This window comes from Bubalus kerabau, chromosome X (genome assembly GCF_029407905.1).
Source record: "Bubalus kerabau isolate K-KA32 ecotype Philippines breed swamp buffalo chromosome X, PCC_UOA_SB_1v2, whole genome shotgun sequence".
Lineage (NCBI taxonomy): Eukaryota > Metazoa > Chordata > Mammalia > Artiodactyla > Bovidae > Bubalus > Bubalus kerabau.
This window is the reverse complement of record NC_073647.1, coordinates 118657635-118677843: the sequence shown is the minus strand read 5'-3', so window position 1 is coordinate 118677843 and position 20209 is coordinate 118657635. Positions and strand designations below refer to the sequence as shown.

Below are 20209 nucleotides of genomic sequence, written 5' to 3'. Positions count from 1 at the left end.
CATTACAAGTTTGTGCTTCAGAGTAATGACTCTCAATAAAGTAAACTTATCAGAATCACCCATGAGGCTTTTTCAAAACAACGCATGCCCCTCCAACCTCTTGCATGCCTGGGGCTGAGAGAGGGATGGTCAGTGTCTTGGGTGAGTTGAGTGGTGCAGTGAGTTACTGTTAGTATGCTAAATGTATCACATCTCTCAAATGTGCAAAAGTGAAAACCAGTATTTAAGAAGAATATTTGCGTAAATTCACATAACATAAAACTAACCCTTTTAAAGTGTACAATTTAGTGCCAATTAGTACAGCCACAATGTTGTGCGATGACCATTCCTGTTTCATCCCAAACCCATTAAGTAGTCTATACCCACTAAGCAGTCCATCCCATTTAGGAATTACAGCTGTTTATAGAGATCAAATCAAGCATATTAAATAAATCCTAAAATAATAATGAAACAATAACACTAAAATATTAATAGAAAATGGTTATCTATGGAGAACTTATGACTGACAGGTACTATTCTAACCGCTATAATATATTAATTCATTAAATCCTTACAACCCTATGAGTTAGCTATTATCACCATCATCCCCATTTTATAGATAAGGAAACTGAGGCACAGAGAATTGAAATAACTTGTTCAAGGTTACACAGCTAGTGCCAGAGTCAGGATTCACCTCAGGCAATGTAGCTCTAGAGGCCATTCTTTCTCTGAATGCTGTACTCCTTTCTTCTTGCTACAAAATTTCCTACCTCTGACTTAGTTACAAAATCAATTTTCTACTGCTTTCTGTGAACTTCCCTTTTAATCACTTCAAAGGGAATCATAATAATTAGGTTGTTTCCACCATTTGATGAGCTTAAAAATAGTGTCTGAGTAGAAGGATGGGTACCTAGCTGTTCACTTGTGAAAATAAATTGGGCGGTGGGCTCTGAAAGCCAGGAAAGTTGCAATCTTTGTTGTAGAAGGTCCTAGAAATGGCAGAATGAGAAAGTTTTTTGAGGAGAGTAGGTATAACCAGCTTTAACCAGGGTGACTGAATCACTGAATGGGATGCAGCTTTACCAGAAGCTGAAAAAACCTCAATGACAAGCCTGCTGATGTTCCTAATTCTAGGTTGTTTGGTGGGTCTTAAAATTTTAAATAGGCCTGCAAAGGGATGTGGTAAATTCACATGACCCCTCTCTGCTGTGACAGCTTGATCCTGTCCAAATGAATCTTAGTCACCACTTTGGCTATTTTAGGCCCAAGTCCGATTCTGTGGCACTGGGAGAAATACAGCATGTATTTCTCGTGATGAGGCAAGCCTGAGCCCTGCGGTAAAAGGCTTGTACTTGGGCAATGAGAGGTTCAGTCTCAGACAGGGTAATGTCACATATGCCAAAGCAACATCAGAGTGAAAAAGACTTCAGGAAAGACTTGAGACAGAGGTATAGTTAATAGCTTCTTTGGGAAAGAAACTAATTTAGAAAATGGCTGACCAAATTTCACTTTGGCTAAGATTTTTTTTTTCTTTTGTAGCCTACACTGGTTCAGGTGTATAGTAAAGCAAGCAAGCAAACAAACAAAACCCCAGAGTCTTGGGAAACTTCTTTGGGCACCATCTCAATAACAGCATGTTATCAATAATTATTTTTCTGCCGAGGATTTTTAAAGTAAATAGAGAAGAGCCAGTCTGAACCTCCTGACTGCAAAATCACCTAGGAGAAAGGCTAACTGGGAATAATAAACACCAACAGTGACATGTTAGAATTGCCCTTACTCTATAATTGTACTCTCCAGTAGAACTTTCTGCAGTGATGGAAACAGGCTATACTTGCATTATCTGATACAGCACCACTAGGCTATTGAACGCTTGCAATGTTCTAGTGTGACTGAGGAACAGATCTTTTATTTATTAATAATTTAAATAATGTAATGATTAATATCTCCCTTGGACAGCAAGGAGATTAAACCAGTCAATCCGAAATGAAATCAACCCTGAGTATTCACTGGAAGGACTGATGCTGAAGCTGAAACTCCAATACTTTGGCCACCTGATTTGAAGAGCCGCCTCACTGGAAAAGACCCTGATGCTGGGAAAGATTGAGGGCAGGAGGAGAAAGGGATTACAGAGAACAAGATAGTTGGAGAGGAAGAGATGGTTGGATGGCATCACTGACTCAGTGGACATGAGTTTGAGCAAACTCTGGGAGATAGTGAAGGACAGGGAAGCCTGGCATGGGGTCACAAAGAGTCAGACATGATTGAGTGACTGAACAACAACAAATTAATAATTTTAACTAATTTAGGGGACTTCTTTGGTGGTCCAGTGGTTAAGAAACTGCCTGCCAATTCAGGGGACGGAGGTTCAATCCACATGCTGCGGGGCAACTAAGTCTGCACACCACAACTACGGAGCCCATGTACCACAACTGGGAGAAGCCAGTGTGCTGCATCTAGACCCGATGCAGCCAAATAAAAAAGTATTAAAAAATAATCCTTTTACTTCACTTAGATTTTAACAGTTACATGCAGCTAGTGGCTAATAGGTTGGCCAATTCAGCTCTGTGTGATAATATTATGGCTTACATAGTTTTCCAAAAATTCATAAAAACATTCTTATAAATCTAGAGTTGAAGGCAATCATTCACAACATATTTCAAGGGTCAACTACTAGTGAATGAATAAATATTATTGCAACTTACGATGTATCTGAAAATAGTTATGAAGAAAAGTTTTACAGCTTTCAGGAGTCACATGGCTAAGGAGGACTCTTATCTAATCAACCACTTAGAGGACAGAGTTAAGTTTTTTAATAGTAATCAAAGTAAGTCAAACCTGAGTTAATTTTAAGACCATAATATAATCGTTTCCTTTGTTGCAGGGAGGAGGGAAATGCTGTCCCTTAAGATTTTTGTCCAGTGCTGTAAAGATTCCATTATCTTATTCTGGGTCTTTTTCAAAAACCTCAAAAACCTTTTAAAGTCAAATGGGCTGTCCAAATGAAGTAATAGTGCTTTTTTTCTTTTCCAGTGGTTTGGAGGATAGGGAGTATGGTAAATGGGAGAAGGGTATCCTAGGAAGAATAAAGAAAAAGTGAGAAAAGTGATCTGGAAAGATTTTCTAGTAGACCAAGTTTGTGGCGATTTTTACTGCTTTTTGATGGTTGTTCAATCCTAGTTCCAATTCTAATTTTGTGTTGTTTCCATTGAACTAAACTTATGTTTTCTGTCAAAATATTTAAGTTTGAGAAAATGTGGCCTAGATTAAAATTCAACAATAGTGGGTAATAGCAAGTTCCTATTTTTAAAGTAATTATATCTCTGCTATGAATTTTTTAAGATAATATAACTCTAAAATGTGATTCATCTTCCATTTGTTATAACTTATTGCTGGGATTTACTTAGATATTACCTTACATTATTAAAAAAACCCCAAATCTTATTGAAATAATGGTAAATTTTGGCATTGAGAATTTGGCTGTAGGAAAACTACAGCCAACACCAGTATAATATTTATGGGCATTGAAACAGAATAAAAAAATCAGCAAATGCCTCTGTCTGGCTTTTTGCTGATTTCTTTAATTTACCTTTAGTTTCCTCCGTGCATTGAATTTCCTCAGTTGCTCTACTGTTTCTGGAAGATGAATCTTGTAGGCATAACGATCCCGCTCCTAAAAAAATATGAAAGATAATAAACACACATAGCTCTTTAAAAAAGTGAAGAAGCTAAATTTAAAATAAACAACAAGCCCAATTGGATATGAAGGTCAAAACTGATAGTAAAATAGTATTTCATCTTCATCAATAACAAAGGGCTAAAATAATGGTCCATGTAATTTTTCAGATACATGGCTATGTGGCTAAAATAATTCATCATAATTATTATGAAGGCATGAAGTTGACACAATCTTGTCAGGTAAAACGAGCCTTTAGGAAATTAACTCACAACTAATTCAGCATTCTGAGTTGTCAAGAATAACTGGATTTTAAAAGAAAAGTCACAGTATCTTCAAACTAGGACAAACTTATCAAGCCCGTTCTAATCCAACCATTTCTCCATGTGGGATCTCCTTCAACCTCTGATGGATGATCACTCTGTTTGACTTCATACAGTAGGAGAGTATTACTTTATGGCAGCCCACTACAATTTTAAAAACGTGAAAAAATTCTTATTCGGCCCACCTGTGGCTTGTCTGGACTTTGGGCATCACAGAGTAAACACAATCCCTCTTCCATATAATACCCCTTTAGTAGTTACGAGGGGGTTCATGCTTCCAGTGAATCTATTCTTCTCTGTGGTAACATCTCCAGTTGCCAACTTCTCATGTGTATTTCAAATCTCCTGTCATTCTCCTCATTGCCCTCTTTGGTTCTAATTTGTCAATGTATCTTGAAGATTTTATGCTACAGGTACTTATTTTAGAAATATTTCTCGAGTACCTACTATGTGCCAGGCATCGTTCTACGCACTTGGGATTAACAAGTAAACAAAACCTTAACAAAGATTCTGGCCCTGATGTCGTTCATATTTTAATGGGAGAAGATAAGAAAATACAAAGAAGGGAAATTATAGAGTATGTTAAGAGTGCTATGGAATAAAGCAAAAAGGAATTCAGGGTAAAGGTACATTGCAATTTAAAGTAGGGTGGTCAAAGTATGACCCAACTGAGAACGTGACATCCAAGAGGTGAGGAAAGTGGTCTAGGCAGATAGAACAACTAAGTGCAAAGGCCTTTCAAAGGAGACAGTGTGCCTGAAATTTTCAATAAATAGCAAGGAGACTCATGTGTGGAGTAAATAGTAGATCAGACTAGAGAAGTGGCAAGGCTGGTGCAGGCCACCAGGGGCCTTTGGCTTTTATTTTGAGTGGGAGATGGAGCAACTGGGAGGTTTGCAGCTGGAGTGACATGATCTGACAATGTAGAGGAATACTCCAGTTGTTGTGTTGAGACTAGACTGGAAAGGGGAGAGAGTTAAAAAAAAAAAAGCATGGAGAACAGTTAGGAGGTTATTGTAGTAATCCAGGGGGGAAATGAAGGTGGATAAAACCAGATGGAAACAATAAAGACAGTGAAAGGGAGATAGACTCTGAATGTAGTTTGTCTTCCTGAAGAAGTTTTACTTTTTCAGGTATAATTAGCATACAATTAACTGCACATATACGATGGGATAAGTTTTGACATACGTATACAAACATAAAACCATCCCCACAACCATAATGGACATATCCAACACTCTTAAAATCTTTCTTGTGTCTCTTTTGTCACCCCCTTCCCCATCCCCAGGCAACCACTGATCTATTCTGTTACTTTAGATTAGTTTGCATTTTCTAGGATTTGACATAAATGGGATAATACAGTACATATTAATTATTATCCAACTTTATTCACTCTGCCTAAATATTTTAGCTTCACCCACATTGTTGCCTGTATCAATAGTTCATTCTGTTTTATTGCTGGGGGTGTTCCATTGAATGTGCTGCGCTTAGTCACTCAGTTGTGTCTGACTCTTTGCAACCCCATAGACTGTAGCCCGCCAGGCTCCTCTGTCCATGGGCATTCTCCAGGCAAAAATACTGGAGTGAGTTGCCATGCCCTCCTCCAGGGGATCTTCCTAACCCAGGGATCGAACCTAGGTCTCCTGCACTGCAGGCAGATTCTTTACTGTCTGAGCCACCAGCGAAGCCCATTCTATTGAATAGATGTACCATAACTTGTTTATCCATTCACCTGTTGATGCACCCTGGGTTGTTTCCAGTTTTTGCCTGTTAGGTATAAGGATGCCATGAACATTAATGTACAATTCTCTGTATGGACCTAAGTTTCATTTCTCTTAGGTAAACATGTAGGAGTAGAATGGCTAGGTCATTTTATAAGAATATGTTTAACTTTTTAAGAAACTGTGCAACAGTTTTCCAAAGTGGCTGTACCATTTTACATTCCCACAACAGGTATGAGTTCCCATTGTTCAACGTCCTCACCAACACTTGGTGAGCCCCTGGGTAGCATACAAGAAGGGCAGACTAGATAAGTACTGCAAAGACATTGAAAACGAAACTGGCATTTGAATCATAGTGTGTACAAATGGTCTAGGACGTGTGTTCTGAATCCAACTGGGTTAACTGCCTACCAAAATAGAAGATTTAAATAAGAATCATAGTCTCATAACATAATAATACTAAAAATGCCCAGCACACTATCCAAAATTACTCTTCATACTAAGAACCAGGAAAATCTCAAATAAATTAAATCTAAACACTTCTACTCTACAGGCTTTAACCCTTCTGTAGCCTTCCTAATTCTGAATATCTCCAATGACTCACCAAGCCTCATCAATTTTCCTTAATTGCTCTCAGTTTGGATACTTCTTTCCCACTCCCACTGTGACTCCCCAGTTCTGGCCCCTGTCACTTCCTGACGGGACAGACCAGCTTCTATAGGACCTTTTTGCCTCTACTGCTTGTATCCTGACAGGTAACCCACCTGTGCACAGTGTCCAAAGGAATTACAGGAGCATGCTGCTCATATAATTTTGCATCACTCGAAAGCTTGCAGTAGCTTTTTACTCTCTATACCCTAATATCTAAAGTACCAAATTTGGCATTCTAGATATATTCTTCCCTCAAACCAAATTTTCAGTCTGCTGCAACCCTATTTAAATAGCTGACATTTGTATTATACCAGTGTTTCCTGACCCCTTCCCTGAATACCCTGAACACTTACAATGCTGTGCCTCCTCTGTGCCTCCCACTTTGGGTATGTGGCCCCTTTAGTCGTATTAACCTGTGCAGCCTCCCTCCCCACTAGCTAGTGTGTAGCACTGGCCTCCAGTGACTTTTCACGCTCCCCGTTAGTCTTCTGGGGCCCGTACTTCCGTATTCTTGTGAGATGCTTCTCATGTGTGACTTCTTTGAGGTTATCTTTCTATGTCTTTATGTTATATCAACAGCATTTGAAATTCCATTTCACGGTCTCACCATGCCTTTCTCTCTTTAATATGTTGGGAAGTTTAGAAGATAACAGACAGTGAAGTGAAAAGGGAGAGAATGATACTGTAAAAAAATTTTTTTTAATAAAATTATGCTTAAATTATGATTCCTGATATTTTCTAAGCAGATGAAATCATAAGATTAAAAAAAAAGTCTATTAACGTACCTCTTACCACAAAACAAGTAAATATTAACTCCACAGCATTATAAAACTAAGACAAAAGAATAAAAGTAATATTTTCCAGATTAAATAGTCCTACCTGAAACAGTAATGTGATATGAATTCAGAAAAATGTCATTAGCAATGTGTCTTGCATTTAAAGAAGTGTTTGATTCACTATCCATTGTGCACACGAGATGCTAAATATACATTTAATTGATGTGTTGATTGATTATTCCAAAATTCAAATTGATTAGGCTAATATAAATACCCTTTTCATCTTTATTATGGTTAGTATACTTGGAATCTACATATTAAGGCTACAAAGGGTGTGAAAAGAGCTTAATTATCTGTGAGAAAATTACAATCTTAGTTGGTCTTACTTTTGTTGGAATGAATATTTACAGCAAACAGCACTAATTTAGATAAAAGTATTAAACAGGTATAATTTAACAACTTCAAGACATTCACATATTAATTGGTCTATTTACTCAAATTCTCATTTTATATGTCATGATTGAATAGGACTTTTTTGTGGTCTTGCCAAAGAAATAATAATTTTTTTTTTTTGACATAAAGCAGTGGTATCATGACTTTCGGTACTCCTTACTACAAGGATTTTCATCATTTTATTTCTTTACATTGCAGTTAATCAGGGGTTTTTCATATTTAAACTTCAGCTTAAATTTTAGCCATTGCTAAATTACCACCAGTTCTATGCACAGCAATGATTTAAAAGTATACATGGAAAAGTACTGAAATATAACATAAGCCATAAGCCTGTTCTCATCACCTTGATAACATTCTCATTGAATTCTTCCATCTTCAGATAACACACTGTAGTGAACAGTCTTCAGAAATTTTTTCATTCAAGTTACTGACACTTTTGTCTTTTGTCTTTCTGGTGCCAGAAATCTGTTGTCTATTAAGCTCAGATTATTTGGCAAAAGAACTATAATCATTGCAGGGATAAGAGTTTCCAAAAATAAATATTATTAGTCAACATATGCAAGATAATGAAAGCCAAATTTTCTAAAGGATATTAAAAATGACTAATATGGCTGCCATTTTCACTGTTACTTGGCATTTAAACTAGCTGCAAACAAAAAAAGATCCTCATGATAAGAAACTGAGAAAAGCAAAGGAAAATCAGGAGGTTCCCTGAACTGTTTATTTCTGGGAGAAAACAAGTACTAAGAAAGTATCTCACTTCCACTCTTTTCTGGAGGAAGTATTTCACTCTTTTCTGGAGGAAGTCAGGAATAACTATAGCTGGGGAACTCAAGTCGAGAATAACTAAAGCTGAGTATCAGAGGATTGAATGCCGATGTGAAAAGTAATATTCTTAAGGAGAATCAAGATCTACTGGAATCTCAACATTGTTCAATCATACTATTATCCTATGTCCTCACTGTTAAGATACACTATTAACCTATATTTAAATATTATTATTTTGCATAATTTCTGGGGAGCTAGCATGGTATAGTAGTGTGAATACATTTATACATTCACTCATGAAATCATTAACTGATATTTATGAGCACCTACTAAATGTCAGGGGCTTCCCAGGTGGCGCTAGTGGTAAAGAACCCATCTGTCAATGTAGGAGATATAAGAGAGACAGGTTCGATTCCTGGGTGGGGAAGATCCCTTGGAGGAGGGTATGGCAACCCACTCCAGTATTCTTGCCTGGAGAATTCCATGGACAGAGGAGCCTGGCGGGCTACAGTCCATAGGGTCACAAAGAGTCAGACAACTGAAGTGACTTAGCATGCACACACTACATGTCAGACACTTTCAAAGGTTCTATACAGAAGTGAACCAAGAGACAAAATTCCTGCTCTGTATGCAGCTTATATTTTATGGAAGTAGACAGAGAAACAAATAAGTAAAATGTAAGTATGTCTCATGGTGACCAATGCTATGGAAAAAAAGTAAGGCAGGGAAGAGGGGTAAGGAATACTGGTGGCAGGGGACATACCTTCCCTCAAATTTTAAATTGGGTGGTCAGGGAAGATCTCACTAAGAAGCTGCTATCTAAGCAAAGACTGAAGATGGTGAGGGAATAAGCCATGAAGATAACTTGGGGAATAGTATTCTAGGGAAAGGGCACGACTAACACAGGTGCTGAGGCAAGTGTGGGCCTGCTGTCTGAGGAACAGCGAGGAGGCCGACATGAGGGAACAAAGTGAGAAGAGGAGAGTAGGAAGGGGTGAAGTCAGAAAGGTATCAGGGAGTGAAATGGTAAACTAAATTAATAATACTTCAGGGGACAGGTCTAGCCTAAAGGTATAAACTCAGTTTGTACAGATAGCATTAGAAGCCATTAAAACTATTAATAGATGAGGTCTCCAAGGGTCTGGGGCTTCCCCGGTGGCTGAGCTGGTAAAGAATCCACCTGCAATGCAGGAGACCTGGGTTTGGTCCCTGGGTTGGGAAGATCCCCTGGAGAAGGGAATGGCTACCCACTCCAGTATTCTGGCCTGGAGAATTCCATGGACTGTATAGTCCATATAGTCCATGGGGTCACAAAGAGTCAGACACGACTGAACAACTTTCACTCTCACTTTCCAAGGGTCTGAGTGTAGATAGGAAGCGGAAGAACAACGGGCTGTAGCACTCCATTGTGAAGACATGGTGCAGGGAGGTGAGGAAGAATCAGCAGGATCTGGAAGGGGCTGCCACAGAGGTAGAAGGGAAACCAGGGAGAGAGGTGCCCTGAAGCCAAGGGAGGACAGAGTTCCAGAAGTACGGATGTCCAAATGCTGATACACCAAGAGGGAGAATTATGAGATCTGACCACTAGACTCAGCAACGTGAAGGTCACTGGTGATTTGATGACTTGATGAGAGCTATTTTAGTGGAGCTGGTAGGATTGCAACCCTGACTAGGGTGGGTTCAAGAGAAAGCGATGGGTCGTCCCAGTCCACCAGCCCCAAGCATCCAGTATTGTGCATCGAACCTGGACGACCCAGAGGGATGGAATGGGGAGGGAGGAGGGAGGGGGGGTTCGGGATGGGGAACACATGTATACCTGTGGTGGATTCATTTTGATATTTGGCAAAACTAATACAGTTATGTAAAGTCTAAAAATAAAATTAAAAAAAAAAAAGAAAGCGATGGGAGAAACTGAGGAAAGTGAGTAGAAATAACACTTTCTAAGAGTTTCGCTGTCAAGGGGAGTAGAGAATAGGGGCAGAGGCTGGAGCGGGATGTAGGGTTAGGAGAACATGTGTTTGTGTAATGAAAATAAATGGTAGTTTGTTAGATCCCACAGAGATAGGAAGGTGCTGATGCAGGGAAGGGCACAGGATAGGGATAGGATCCTGAGTACAAGGGGAAGGGTGTGGTAGGCTGAATCCTGGTTCCAACATCAACAGCTTTTGTGACTTGGGGCAAGATCTTTAACCTGAGGCTTAGCTTTCTCACCTGTAAAGTGAGAATTTCCTGGAACTGTTGAACACTGTAATGTCTTCATCAAATAGTACTATCTCACTGAAGTCCCAAGTTATAATTTTCTTTAATAGTGATACTTCATTGGCAGGATGGGATATAAAAAGAACTTTTAAAATCTGCTTTTTCTAGAGCCTGTGAGCCACAACTACTGAAGCCCACACACCGTGGAGCTCCTGCTCCACAACATAAGACGTCCCTGTGACGAGAAGCCTGCACACCACACTAGAGAGTAGTCCCCTCTTGCTGCAACTAGAGAAAGCCAGCATGTAGCAATGGAGACCCAAGTGAAAGTGAAGTCGCTCAGTCGTGTCTGACTCTTTGCGACCCCATGGACTGTAGCCTACCAGGCTTCTCCAACCATGGGATTTTCCAGGCAAGAGTACTGGAGTGGTTGTCATTTCATTCTCCAGGGGATCTGCCCAACCCAGAGATTGAACCCAGGTCTCCTGCATTGTAGGAAGATGCTTTACCGTCTGAGCCACCAGGGAAGCACCCAGCACAGCCATAAATAATAAAATTAAAAAATCTTTTTCTTAAGAAAATAAATCTGTATCTAGTATCTACTGAAATAAAAATAATGCTATAAAGTATACAGTCACAACCAAAGCAATGATAATCGCTTTTTAAATATCACATACTAAGTGCTCCTTCTGTTGTTCATGTTGTGCATCCTTGGAAGATGTGTTGGTAGAGAACAAACAAGCCTTCCTCTGGGATGGATTTTGCCTTAATCCTCTTTAGTACCCTTTTGTAATGAAGCTGAATGTCACTCAAATGGTACATCCTCTTAGATGTTTACAGAGAATGCACAGAAACAGTAAATAAGGTGAACAAAACGAGTGAAAAAATGCTCAGAAAAAAAAAGGGTGGAAAGGGGCACCTTACAGGGTAATGCATTCTTGTCACTGGAACTGTCCAAACAAAGTGCAGATGGCCACCTGTGAGCTCACATACCTTAAGCCATGGGTGATTCAGTGCTTCATAAACGGTGATCCTCTCGGCGGGATCCAGCATCAGCATTCGGCGTACGAGGTCTTTGGCACTTTCAGAGATATGGCTCCACTGCCTTGGATTCATCTGAAGAGGGGGAAAGGAAAATTACACAGGTTCAGTGAGACGTTAATGTTCACTGTTAATATCCCTACATTCTTTCAATGCGAATAAGATTCAGGTAGCGAAGTAGAGAAATCGGATTCTAAAGACTTGCTTTCTAAGGAAGAAGAGGACTGAGGTCATGCATTTCCTGTTGTTCAACACATGAGAATTTGCATCAGTAAATATTCTTTATACATATTCTGATTAGATATATAATAATATTTTTAATAATTGAAAAACAGAATGTTCACGATTCCAGGTTCTATCTCAGGTAAAATAAAAAGTCTAGCATCTAGACTCTAAGGAGATGAGAATACTTTAATCTAGAAAGGACTAAAATAAAATTTAAACATTTTCAAGAAGTGTTTTTAATATTTTGTTTTTAAAACTGGGAATTAGCAGTAACTGTGAAGCCACACAAGCAGCTTTTATTAATAGGATACTTTGGTCACTGTATGTCATTTTCAGCATTTAGGAAAAAATATATTACTATAGGCCTTACAAAAAATCCAATTTACTTGTATATTATTCTTAGTGAAGTGACTTTTTTTCCTCTTTTAGAGATGAGACAACTAAGCTACAAGGTAAGTCGCCTAAAGCCAAACAAAAAAATAAATTACGAGTTGTTCCTAAGACACAGGACTAGTGAGCAAGGCTGTGGATCTCTGAGGAAAAGAGTTGGAAGACTCCTGGGAAAAGGGGTATGTCTGAGACCAGGAACCAGGAAGAAATGGAAAGGAATGCTTGGGGTTTGGAGTTGGGAAGGCAAGTGGGGACAGGAGGGAAGAGATGGAGCAGGGTCTCACTCCCTATTTAATATCAGGAAACTGACTGAGTGAGCACGTAGGAGCTGTCTGTTGCCAGAAGCTTTAAGCAATGCCATGGCTTTAACTGGCCAGAGACCCATGTCACTTTCTATGGGAGAAAGATGCAGAATAAAGTCCGTAACACTTTAAAGCCAAATAAAATCACTGCTTGTAGTACACACGAATCATTATAATCTGGCCAAGGTTTAGCGTCAGACATTTTGCTCTGGCTAATGTGAGGCTTTGTTCTAGTAGATAGAGAGTGGAAAATGTTCCGTCTTCTTTGTCTGACAGGCAGAATTCTAAGCGGTAGTCACTTCTCTTGTCAGATCCCTTAATTAAAAGTGAATGCCGTGAGACTGTTGAAATACTGTCATCCTATTGAAACTGGGATCGGTTGACAATTTGAAATAGGGAGGTGAGTGATTAGATGGGGCTTAGACAGCCTTGCTTCCTCTTTTCCATCTTGGAGATGATGTTCTCTTTCATGTCTGAATGATCTGTCCTCAGGAAAGGTGTTGAGAAACCATCTGAAAGTGGTCGTAAGATTTCTGAAGTGAGCAGAGGTTGAGAAGTATACTCCCTGGTCCTTTTCATGAGGGAGCCCAATCCAGGGTTTTCTCTTTGGCAGAAAAGAGTAGCTGATATTAATTTAGGAGGTCGAGTATATATACTTTACCATCTGAGCCATCAGGGAAGCCCTTGAATATATAAGGGAGAACAAAACAGGGCTATAAAGCAGTCTTAATTATTTGAATATGAAAGCGAGGCAGCTGAGAACTCCTGCTGTGTAGACACCAATTGGATATCCAGAAACAAGTGATATAAGCTGACATTGTATCTTTTATACACTTTGGGAAATATATTTTTGTCCTTTATAAAAAATTAATTGAAATTAAATGTTAGCATATATTTTAGCTAAAGTATTCTCTCCTATCGACCTTAAAAGATCAAGTAAGCTAGTAAACGAGAATAAAAAGTTAAAATTATTTAAGACCAGTAGTAGTTTATAAACTCTGACATTTTAAATATATTACATTTAAAATGTGTCATCAAAATTTTCTTGAAAATACTCATAGAGATCAAGGATTTTTAATTTTTGTTGTTGTTAAGAACCACTAGGGTGGTAAAATATTTTTGAGATCTGCTCCAAAATAATAACAGTAGCATGTAGAATATAGATAAAACAATATTGGCTGGATGTTGATAAATATTAAAACTGTGGGTTCATTATACTATTACCTCTATTATTTTGTTGGAAATTTTCAGTAGTAAAAATTTAAAACTGAATGCTGACACAATCATAGTATTTTTTTTAAAGGCCCAATAGAGACATCACTGATAGTAAAGATGGATCTGTACTTCAAACTCAGCTACTGAAAACCTGGGGCCTTTGCAAGGAAAGCCATGAGTATAAGCGAGAGGTGAGGTTAGCCAAGTAAAAGTAAATATGTTATTAACTTTAAACCCCCAGGTACAGAAATCATAGTATAGCTGCCACCATCCATCTGACTATATTATGCTAGAATACTAAGAATAGAAAATTTTAAAACAGTTAAACTTTTGGACATATTTGACTAGTCCAAATTTTTTTCTAAACAAAGAAACAAAGATAACTATTCAATGCTTTAAAAATAGACAAAATCAAATACCAAGAAGCTGTTGGAATGAAGCACATTGCCTTGGAAACCAGGAAGTTAGCAACTGAACAAATACAAAGGAAGAATTCTATTATTAGCAAATGCTTATAGCTCAAGAAGGCAGGTGGGAGATTTTATTATATGGTACCTACGTCATAAGTCGCTGTGAGGATGAAAAGAGTTAATATAAGTAAAGTGCTTAGAACAGTTCCTGGAACATAGTAAGTGGTATGTATGAGTTAGCTATCATTATTGCTAGTATTATTACACTGATAGAATTACTGTGTTTATTTTCACATGTTAGTATCTGTGATTTCACTTGGCAAAATTCAACGAGAAAGCCATAACCGTGCATTCCTGATAGCCACTCACAATTTCCAGGGATGGAAGGGAGATGATTATTTACAAGGAGTTTCCTGAGACTTTAGTTACCTTGAAAGGATTGATTTTATTTCCAATGGTCAACTGACTCTAAGAGAAGCAGAAAAACCTATACGGAAAACGTCTTTCTCTGTTAACAGAGTTTTCCCATAGATCTTCATCTAAATAAAGACAAACCTGTGTACCTTTATATATAAGCCGATGGTACACAAGGAAAAAAGTACAAACCGTTCTCACTGACTGACTTCCACAAGCTTCAGTTGTGGTTTACAGAATAAGGCCACAACTCTGAAATTACTTTACCTTCATTTCTTTTTTCCCCTTAAGTTTTGTCAAGTCCCATATAAAATTCTAACGTTACTGAGGAACAGAGAAAAAAAAAAACTTTAGGGGCCTCACAGTTTTGGAGTGTAGTGTTATATGAATATAAACCTGTGTGTTTGGTTTTTATGTTACCAGGCGTGGCCGAAAATGAAAACAGTGATTTTGTTGAATAGAAAGTGCATGTGTTAATAATAATGGGAGGAAGGAGAACTTCCTCAAAATAAACTGCCCTGGTTTGATATCCAGACACATACTCTTCTGTGCTTCCCATACAGAGCATCGTATTCCATCAGCCATACAAGGTGGCACAGGGCAATAAAATGTAAAAGCTAGAGTAGTGAAACCAACCCCAAGCTTATTTCCAAGAACCTCCTAGGTCTTTTTGGTATAGCCACTCATGACGTCAGTAATGGCTTCTTAAATTATTTAGTAATGAAAGTAATAATGTACCAATCAGAAGTCTGGGAACAGTACATGTAGTTTCCAATTCACAGTAGCCAAAGATGAATATAAATATTTAAATTACACCAAAATGGCTCTAAATTACATTATGAAATGCAGTTGTGATACTGGCATTTCAGTTTATCCTGGAAGGTAAATGGCAAATTTTTCAGCTGTGCTGGCTGACTACATAAAATGCAATAAAATAACATGCATGCTAGAGCAAAAACAAATAAAGGTTAATAGACACTAAATCTAAAAGTAAGATAAAGAATTACTAAAATTACCTGGATGAAATTTCCATTTTACTTTAGAAATGAAGTAATAAAAATAAAGCCCTTTTCTCAAATTACACAAAGAAGGGCCAAAGAAGTTTATGCTCCAGCTCAGCCTGAATAAATGGGTTCAATCACCAGACAGCTAATGGATATTTTAAAATCTGGGCTCGAGTCTGTCACAGACACCTTACCCAGGGTAAAATAAAAGCTCACATTCTCTCACAGTAAATTCCAAGGAGTATTCCAAATTCTTTCCCTGAACTAGAATTTTATTTGAAATAAGTGGGGCACAAACAAATTATTATGAATTTGAGTTAGCTAAACAGGCAGTTTCACTAGAATGTACTTGTGGTCAAAGATTTTGACTTGTAGCGTGGCTTTGTGACTCTGAGGGCCCAGAATGTGGAGGAAAAGGGGGAACATCCATCGGGTCTCCGGTCTTTATAGCGTATCAAAGACAAGTTGGGTCCCTGTTTTCTGGACTAAACACAGAGTTGGAATCCAAATACGTGGGATAGACTAGAGGCAGCACAGAGGGAATGAGAAGGGAGGAATGAGGCAATGGTTTTTTTTAAAGCCAGTCATCTGGATGATAATTTGGCTGCGATCGACTCTGAAATTTACTTGAGAGCTTTGTTGCCTAACAAGGCTAGTGGATCAAAGATGCAAGCAAAAAACTTTTCTCTGACTGGGTAACTATGTTGACCATCAATAAACAATCCAAAGAGAGACAACAACTTAAAACTTTTTTTTTCAGAATAATTTAATCTCAATGGAAAAATAAAACATTCATAATATATTACCTTATATTTTCCTTTAATAATGCCTTCAAACAGTCTTTCCTTGGTTCCATAAAAAGGCAAACAACCGCTTAGCAGGATAAAAAGGATCACGCCACAACCCCAGACATCTACAGGTTTTCCATAAGGCTCTCTCTTGACAACTTCTGGGGCCATAAAATGAGGTGTTCCAACGCGCCCTATATTTAAAAGGACAACATCAAGGAAAAAATGTTTACATAAAATTGGCTTCCCCCTATTTGAAAACTGAAAATAACAGTGTGAATGACAAGTTTAACGATGTAAATATTACCACCTCTTCCCTCCTGTATAAAATCAAGAGAAAAAAAGGCAGAAAGAAAAAACTTATTTATCACCTCTTGAAAATACTGAGCCCAGGAGAGACAGGTACTCTGTCTTCTAACACTGGTACTTCCTACTGAATTCTGCAAGGTGCATGGTAAATATTTACCTATTTCTTACATCATGAAGAAGTTATTTAAATTTTATTGTTTTCACATGTTTGAAAAAAAAATTACTAAAAAATACAGAGCAGAGACAGTGGCAGGGAGAGGGGGGAACAAGTGAGAAAATATCTGTGGAGAAAAAGATTACTTTTGACTGCCAAACAAATTCTGAAATTAAACCTAATGCTGAGAACTTGTGCTTGGAATATGACTCTGAATCCGAAATCCTGTTCAGTAGATTTTAGGAATTAATTGCAGCAATTAACAGTGGTTAACGATATTTTGTTATAATAGGATTTTAGCTTCCTTCAAATATTAATATTGGAAGAGAATGAGAGCAAATATATGACATAAACCAAAGCAAAATCATGAGGCTCTTCCCATTCGATTCTCTTTGATTTCTATCTTCTTTAAAGTGTTTTTCTTTTTTCCTATCAAAATTAGGTTTCAGGAAGGAATCTGAAAGCAGTTGTTTGCACACTAGTAGCCATCTTTAATGCAGCACCCCCTTTTCTTCTGTAGAACAAAAGATTTGCATCCTAGGGAAATTCCTGTGGGAGGGGACTGCCTGCCAGATTTGACAGCTCTTCTAGCTCTAGGCGGGCCCAGTGCCCTCCTCTCCTCCCTTCCCTACACCCCCCACCTCGTCATCCTGAGTCCAAGATCATTTTTATTTCGAAGACTGCACAAAACTTTATGGAGAGCTCAGAATGGTGTTCAGAGTTTAGAAAAAGACCTCAGAGATCTTCTAATCCAGCTAGAGAGAAAGCCTGTATCATAAAGTCTTGTTGGTGATTGCCAAACCTGGTTAGGATGGAAATGGTTGGGAACAGCTCTGAGCTTGTGTACTGGGAATGTTCCTTTGCTGAAAATTGTGGGTCCCCTTCTTCCCCCATAACAGAGGAGCTTATGTTCGGCGTTCAGAGAGTGAAAATGTTTTTATTTAAAATGTATGGTAGATCAGAGTAAACTCTGTACCAGTTAGAAGGAAAGATTTTTATTTTCATGTTGCCCCATTTAGTTTCCTCAAGTAACATAAAGAAGTGTGAAATGATGAGAACTAAGCCTCCTACTTCATTAACAGCTGGGACAGGGCAGTGCCCTTGGAGAAATGTGCCTTGGTCTGATGGACAGGAGCTGGTAAAAGTGGGGAGAAGCAGGGTAAGAGATCACAGTACTCATACCAGGGCACCAGCCAGGTACCTGCTGGTGGTTGGGATACTGCTTGGAAACGCAACTTGACTCTTACAAGCAACTCAAAATGCAGGTCTCAATCTGGGACTAGTTAAGAGCCCCCATGGCCAGCTCTGGCCAACCAGGGGGAGGTTCTCTCCATTTATCTAGATTGAAGACTACCATGGTATTGGAGAATCAGTGTTCATCCTTGAGGAAGATACATGTCTTTTGGTTAAGGAATTTGCTCATAAATGAAAAGGGCAAAGACCATCATGTGTGCTAGTCACTCAGTTGTGTCTGACTCTTTGTGACCCCATGGACTGTTAGCCCGCCAGGCTCCACCGTCAATGGAGTTCTCCAGTCAAGAATACTGGAGTGGGTTGCCATTCCCTTCTCCAAGGGATCTTCCTGACCCAGGGATTGAACCTGGGTTTCCTGCATTGCAGGTGGATTCTTTACCACCTGAGCCACCAGGGAAGTGAAAGAATTTATAGGAGTGGATTTTTAAAAATTTATTTCACGCAGATTGGTAGAATGTGAAAGGACTGGAGTTACCCTTTAACATATACTGACCTCCCCAATTTCCTGGTTTGTGATCACTTGACTTTTCCTTCTTTGTGGTTGATTTTTATGATGCTGACCACAGAATTCTAAGAACGGGAAGCCAAATTACCAAACCAAATTAAATGTCACTGTATATGAGACACTTCAGATATGCATTTAAAAATTTAAATGTTAGGTTTTTTTTTTATAATATAATAAAACCTTATTACCCAGAACCTCAGGGAAGGGGGAGTTGTTCTGAATAGGTACATATTCATTATACTTTAGGACTTGAATCTTTACACACCCACCCCTTTTTACTTTAAGAATTTTGGATGGCTCTCTTTCTATAATTTCCTGACTTCTTTTATATAAGATGCTGCACATAATTCAACCTTTTCTTGATGACTCAGAATTATTATTGTGATATCAATGAAAGAAATCTGGTATAGAACCAAAAATGCATTGCATACCCCAGAGAATAAAGGTTGATTTTTTCAGTATAAAAGGCTGCTGTACTTCCCAACTTTTGGTATCTGCTCAACATATATATATATATTTTTTGGATCAGGCTTTCATTTCTTTTCTTTGACTGTGCTTACTCTAGCCTTGTCTTCTCCTCATTTGTTGCATAAAATTTGCTATAAACTGTAAACTCATTAGAAACCAGATTCTTTCACTTAGTAAAAATTTCCCAAGTGCCTGCTTGGTCCTAGACACAGTGGTCTAGGACCACTGGGGACATACAAGGGATAAGCCATGGTCCCCCTTTGCCCTCACAAAGCTCAGTCTTTGATATAATTACAAATCCCTGCGTGAAATGCTACATGAAGGCATGTAGGCCAGACAGCTATGGGAATATGGGAGAGAACCAACAGGGTTACCTAACTTGGGATGGTGAAAATCAGCCTGCTTCTAAGAATACTTCGTTAACTAGATACACAAAATGACAAAAGGCATTCTAACCAGAGGGAAAGGCAGGTGGAAGCTATGAAGGAATGCCAATCCACAGAACTTTCTGAAAAACGGAAGCATGTCAGCCTGAGTGTGTCTTCACATGTTCACTTGAGAGAACCATGAACAGGTATTAAGGGCAGAAAATGTCTTGCTGCTATTACATTTATTTTCTAGGTTCCTAGTTATATTCTGGATATGTGAATTTTCCAAACAGCTGAGTTTCAGATAGGGAACATGTAAATATATGTAAATGGCTTTTTATTATATAGGACATATAATGGACAGAATTACTTTTGATTTGGAGGACTCAGTGATCAAAGATTCCAATCTAACAGGAAAATAGCTTTCTTTTAGATATTAGCAAATGAGCTGATACATTTTCAGAAGTGTCTTAAACAACATGAAAACTTTATAAGAGAAATCATTTATCCTTTATCTACATATCTGGATTGCATTTTAAAGACATTGTAATACTTGAAGTAGTAATGCAAGCAAAGATATGTTTAAGAAATGACAGTATTTTGACCACCACAAAGTATTTTAACTCTATAAGGACTGAGAAAAATAAATTTTGCACAACTGATACACTGTGGGTTAAAAATCAGCTTTAAAAATACAAACTTGATGGGAAAGATTCATGGACTTTAGGAAAATAGATTAACATGTAAAAAATGTCTGGATAAGTCCTGAATCTGTTTTTCCCCTTCAGTCAAGGTACATAGTAAAATGAAATCCAT

The 20209-nt window shown here is 38.3% G+C and overlaps 3 protein-coding genes across 21 annotated transcripts in view; 2 read left to right on the top strand and 1 right to left on the bottom strand.

The window, feature by feature from the left end:
- CASK (calcium/calmodulin dependent serine protein kinase) overlaps nucleotides 1–20209 on the bottom strand; it is a 372876-nt gene that overhangs the window by 110635 nt on the left and 242032 nt on the right. For all 17 annotated transcript variants that reach the window (XM_055562960.1, XM_055562965.1, XM_055562962.1 and 14 more), the window contains 3 exons: nucleotides 16354–16529; nucleotides 11540–11662; nucleotides 3569–3652 (listed from right to left, as the gene is read on the bottom strand). In XM_055562960.1, the coding sequence (XP_055418935.1) occupies nucleotides 3569–3652; nucleotides 11540–11662; nucleotides 16354–16529 (383 nt within the window). The remainder of the gene's footprint in view (nucleotides 1–3568; nucleotides 3653–11539; nucleotides 11663–16353; nucleotides 16530–20209) is intronic.
- The window catches only part of GPR82 (G protein-coupled receptor 82), a 198511-nt gene that overhangs the window by 135676 nt on the left and 42626 nt on the right, over nucleotides 1–20209 (top strand). The gene's annotated exons all lie outside the window — the stretch shown is intronic.
- GPR34 (G protein-coupled receptor 34) overlaps nucleotides 1–20209 on the top strand; it is a 174200-nt gene that overhangs the window by 135626 nt on the left and 18365 nt on the right. The window lies entirely within an intron of this gene.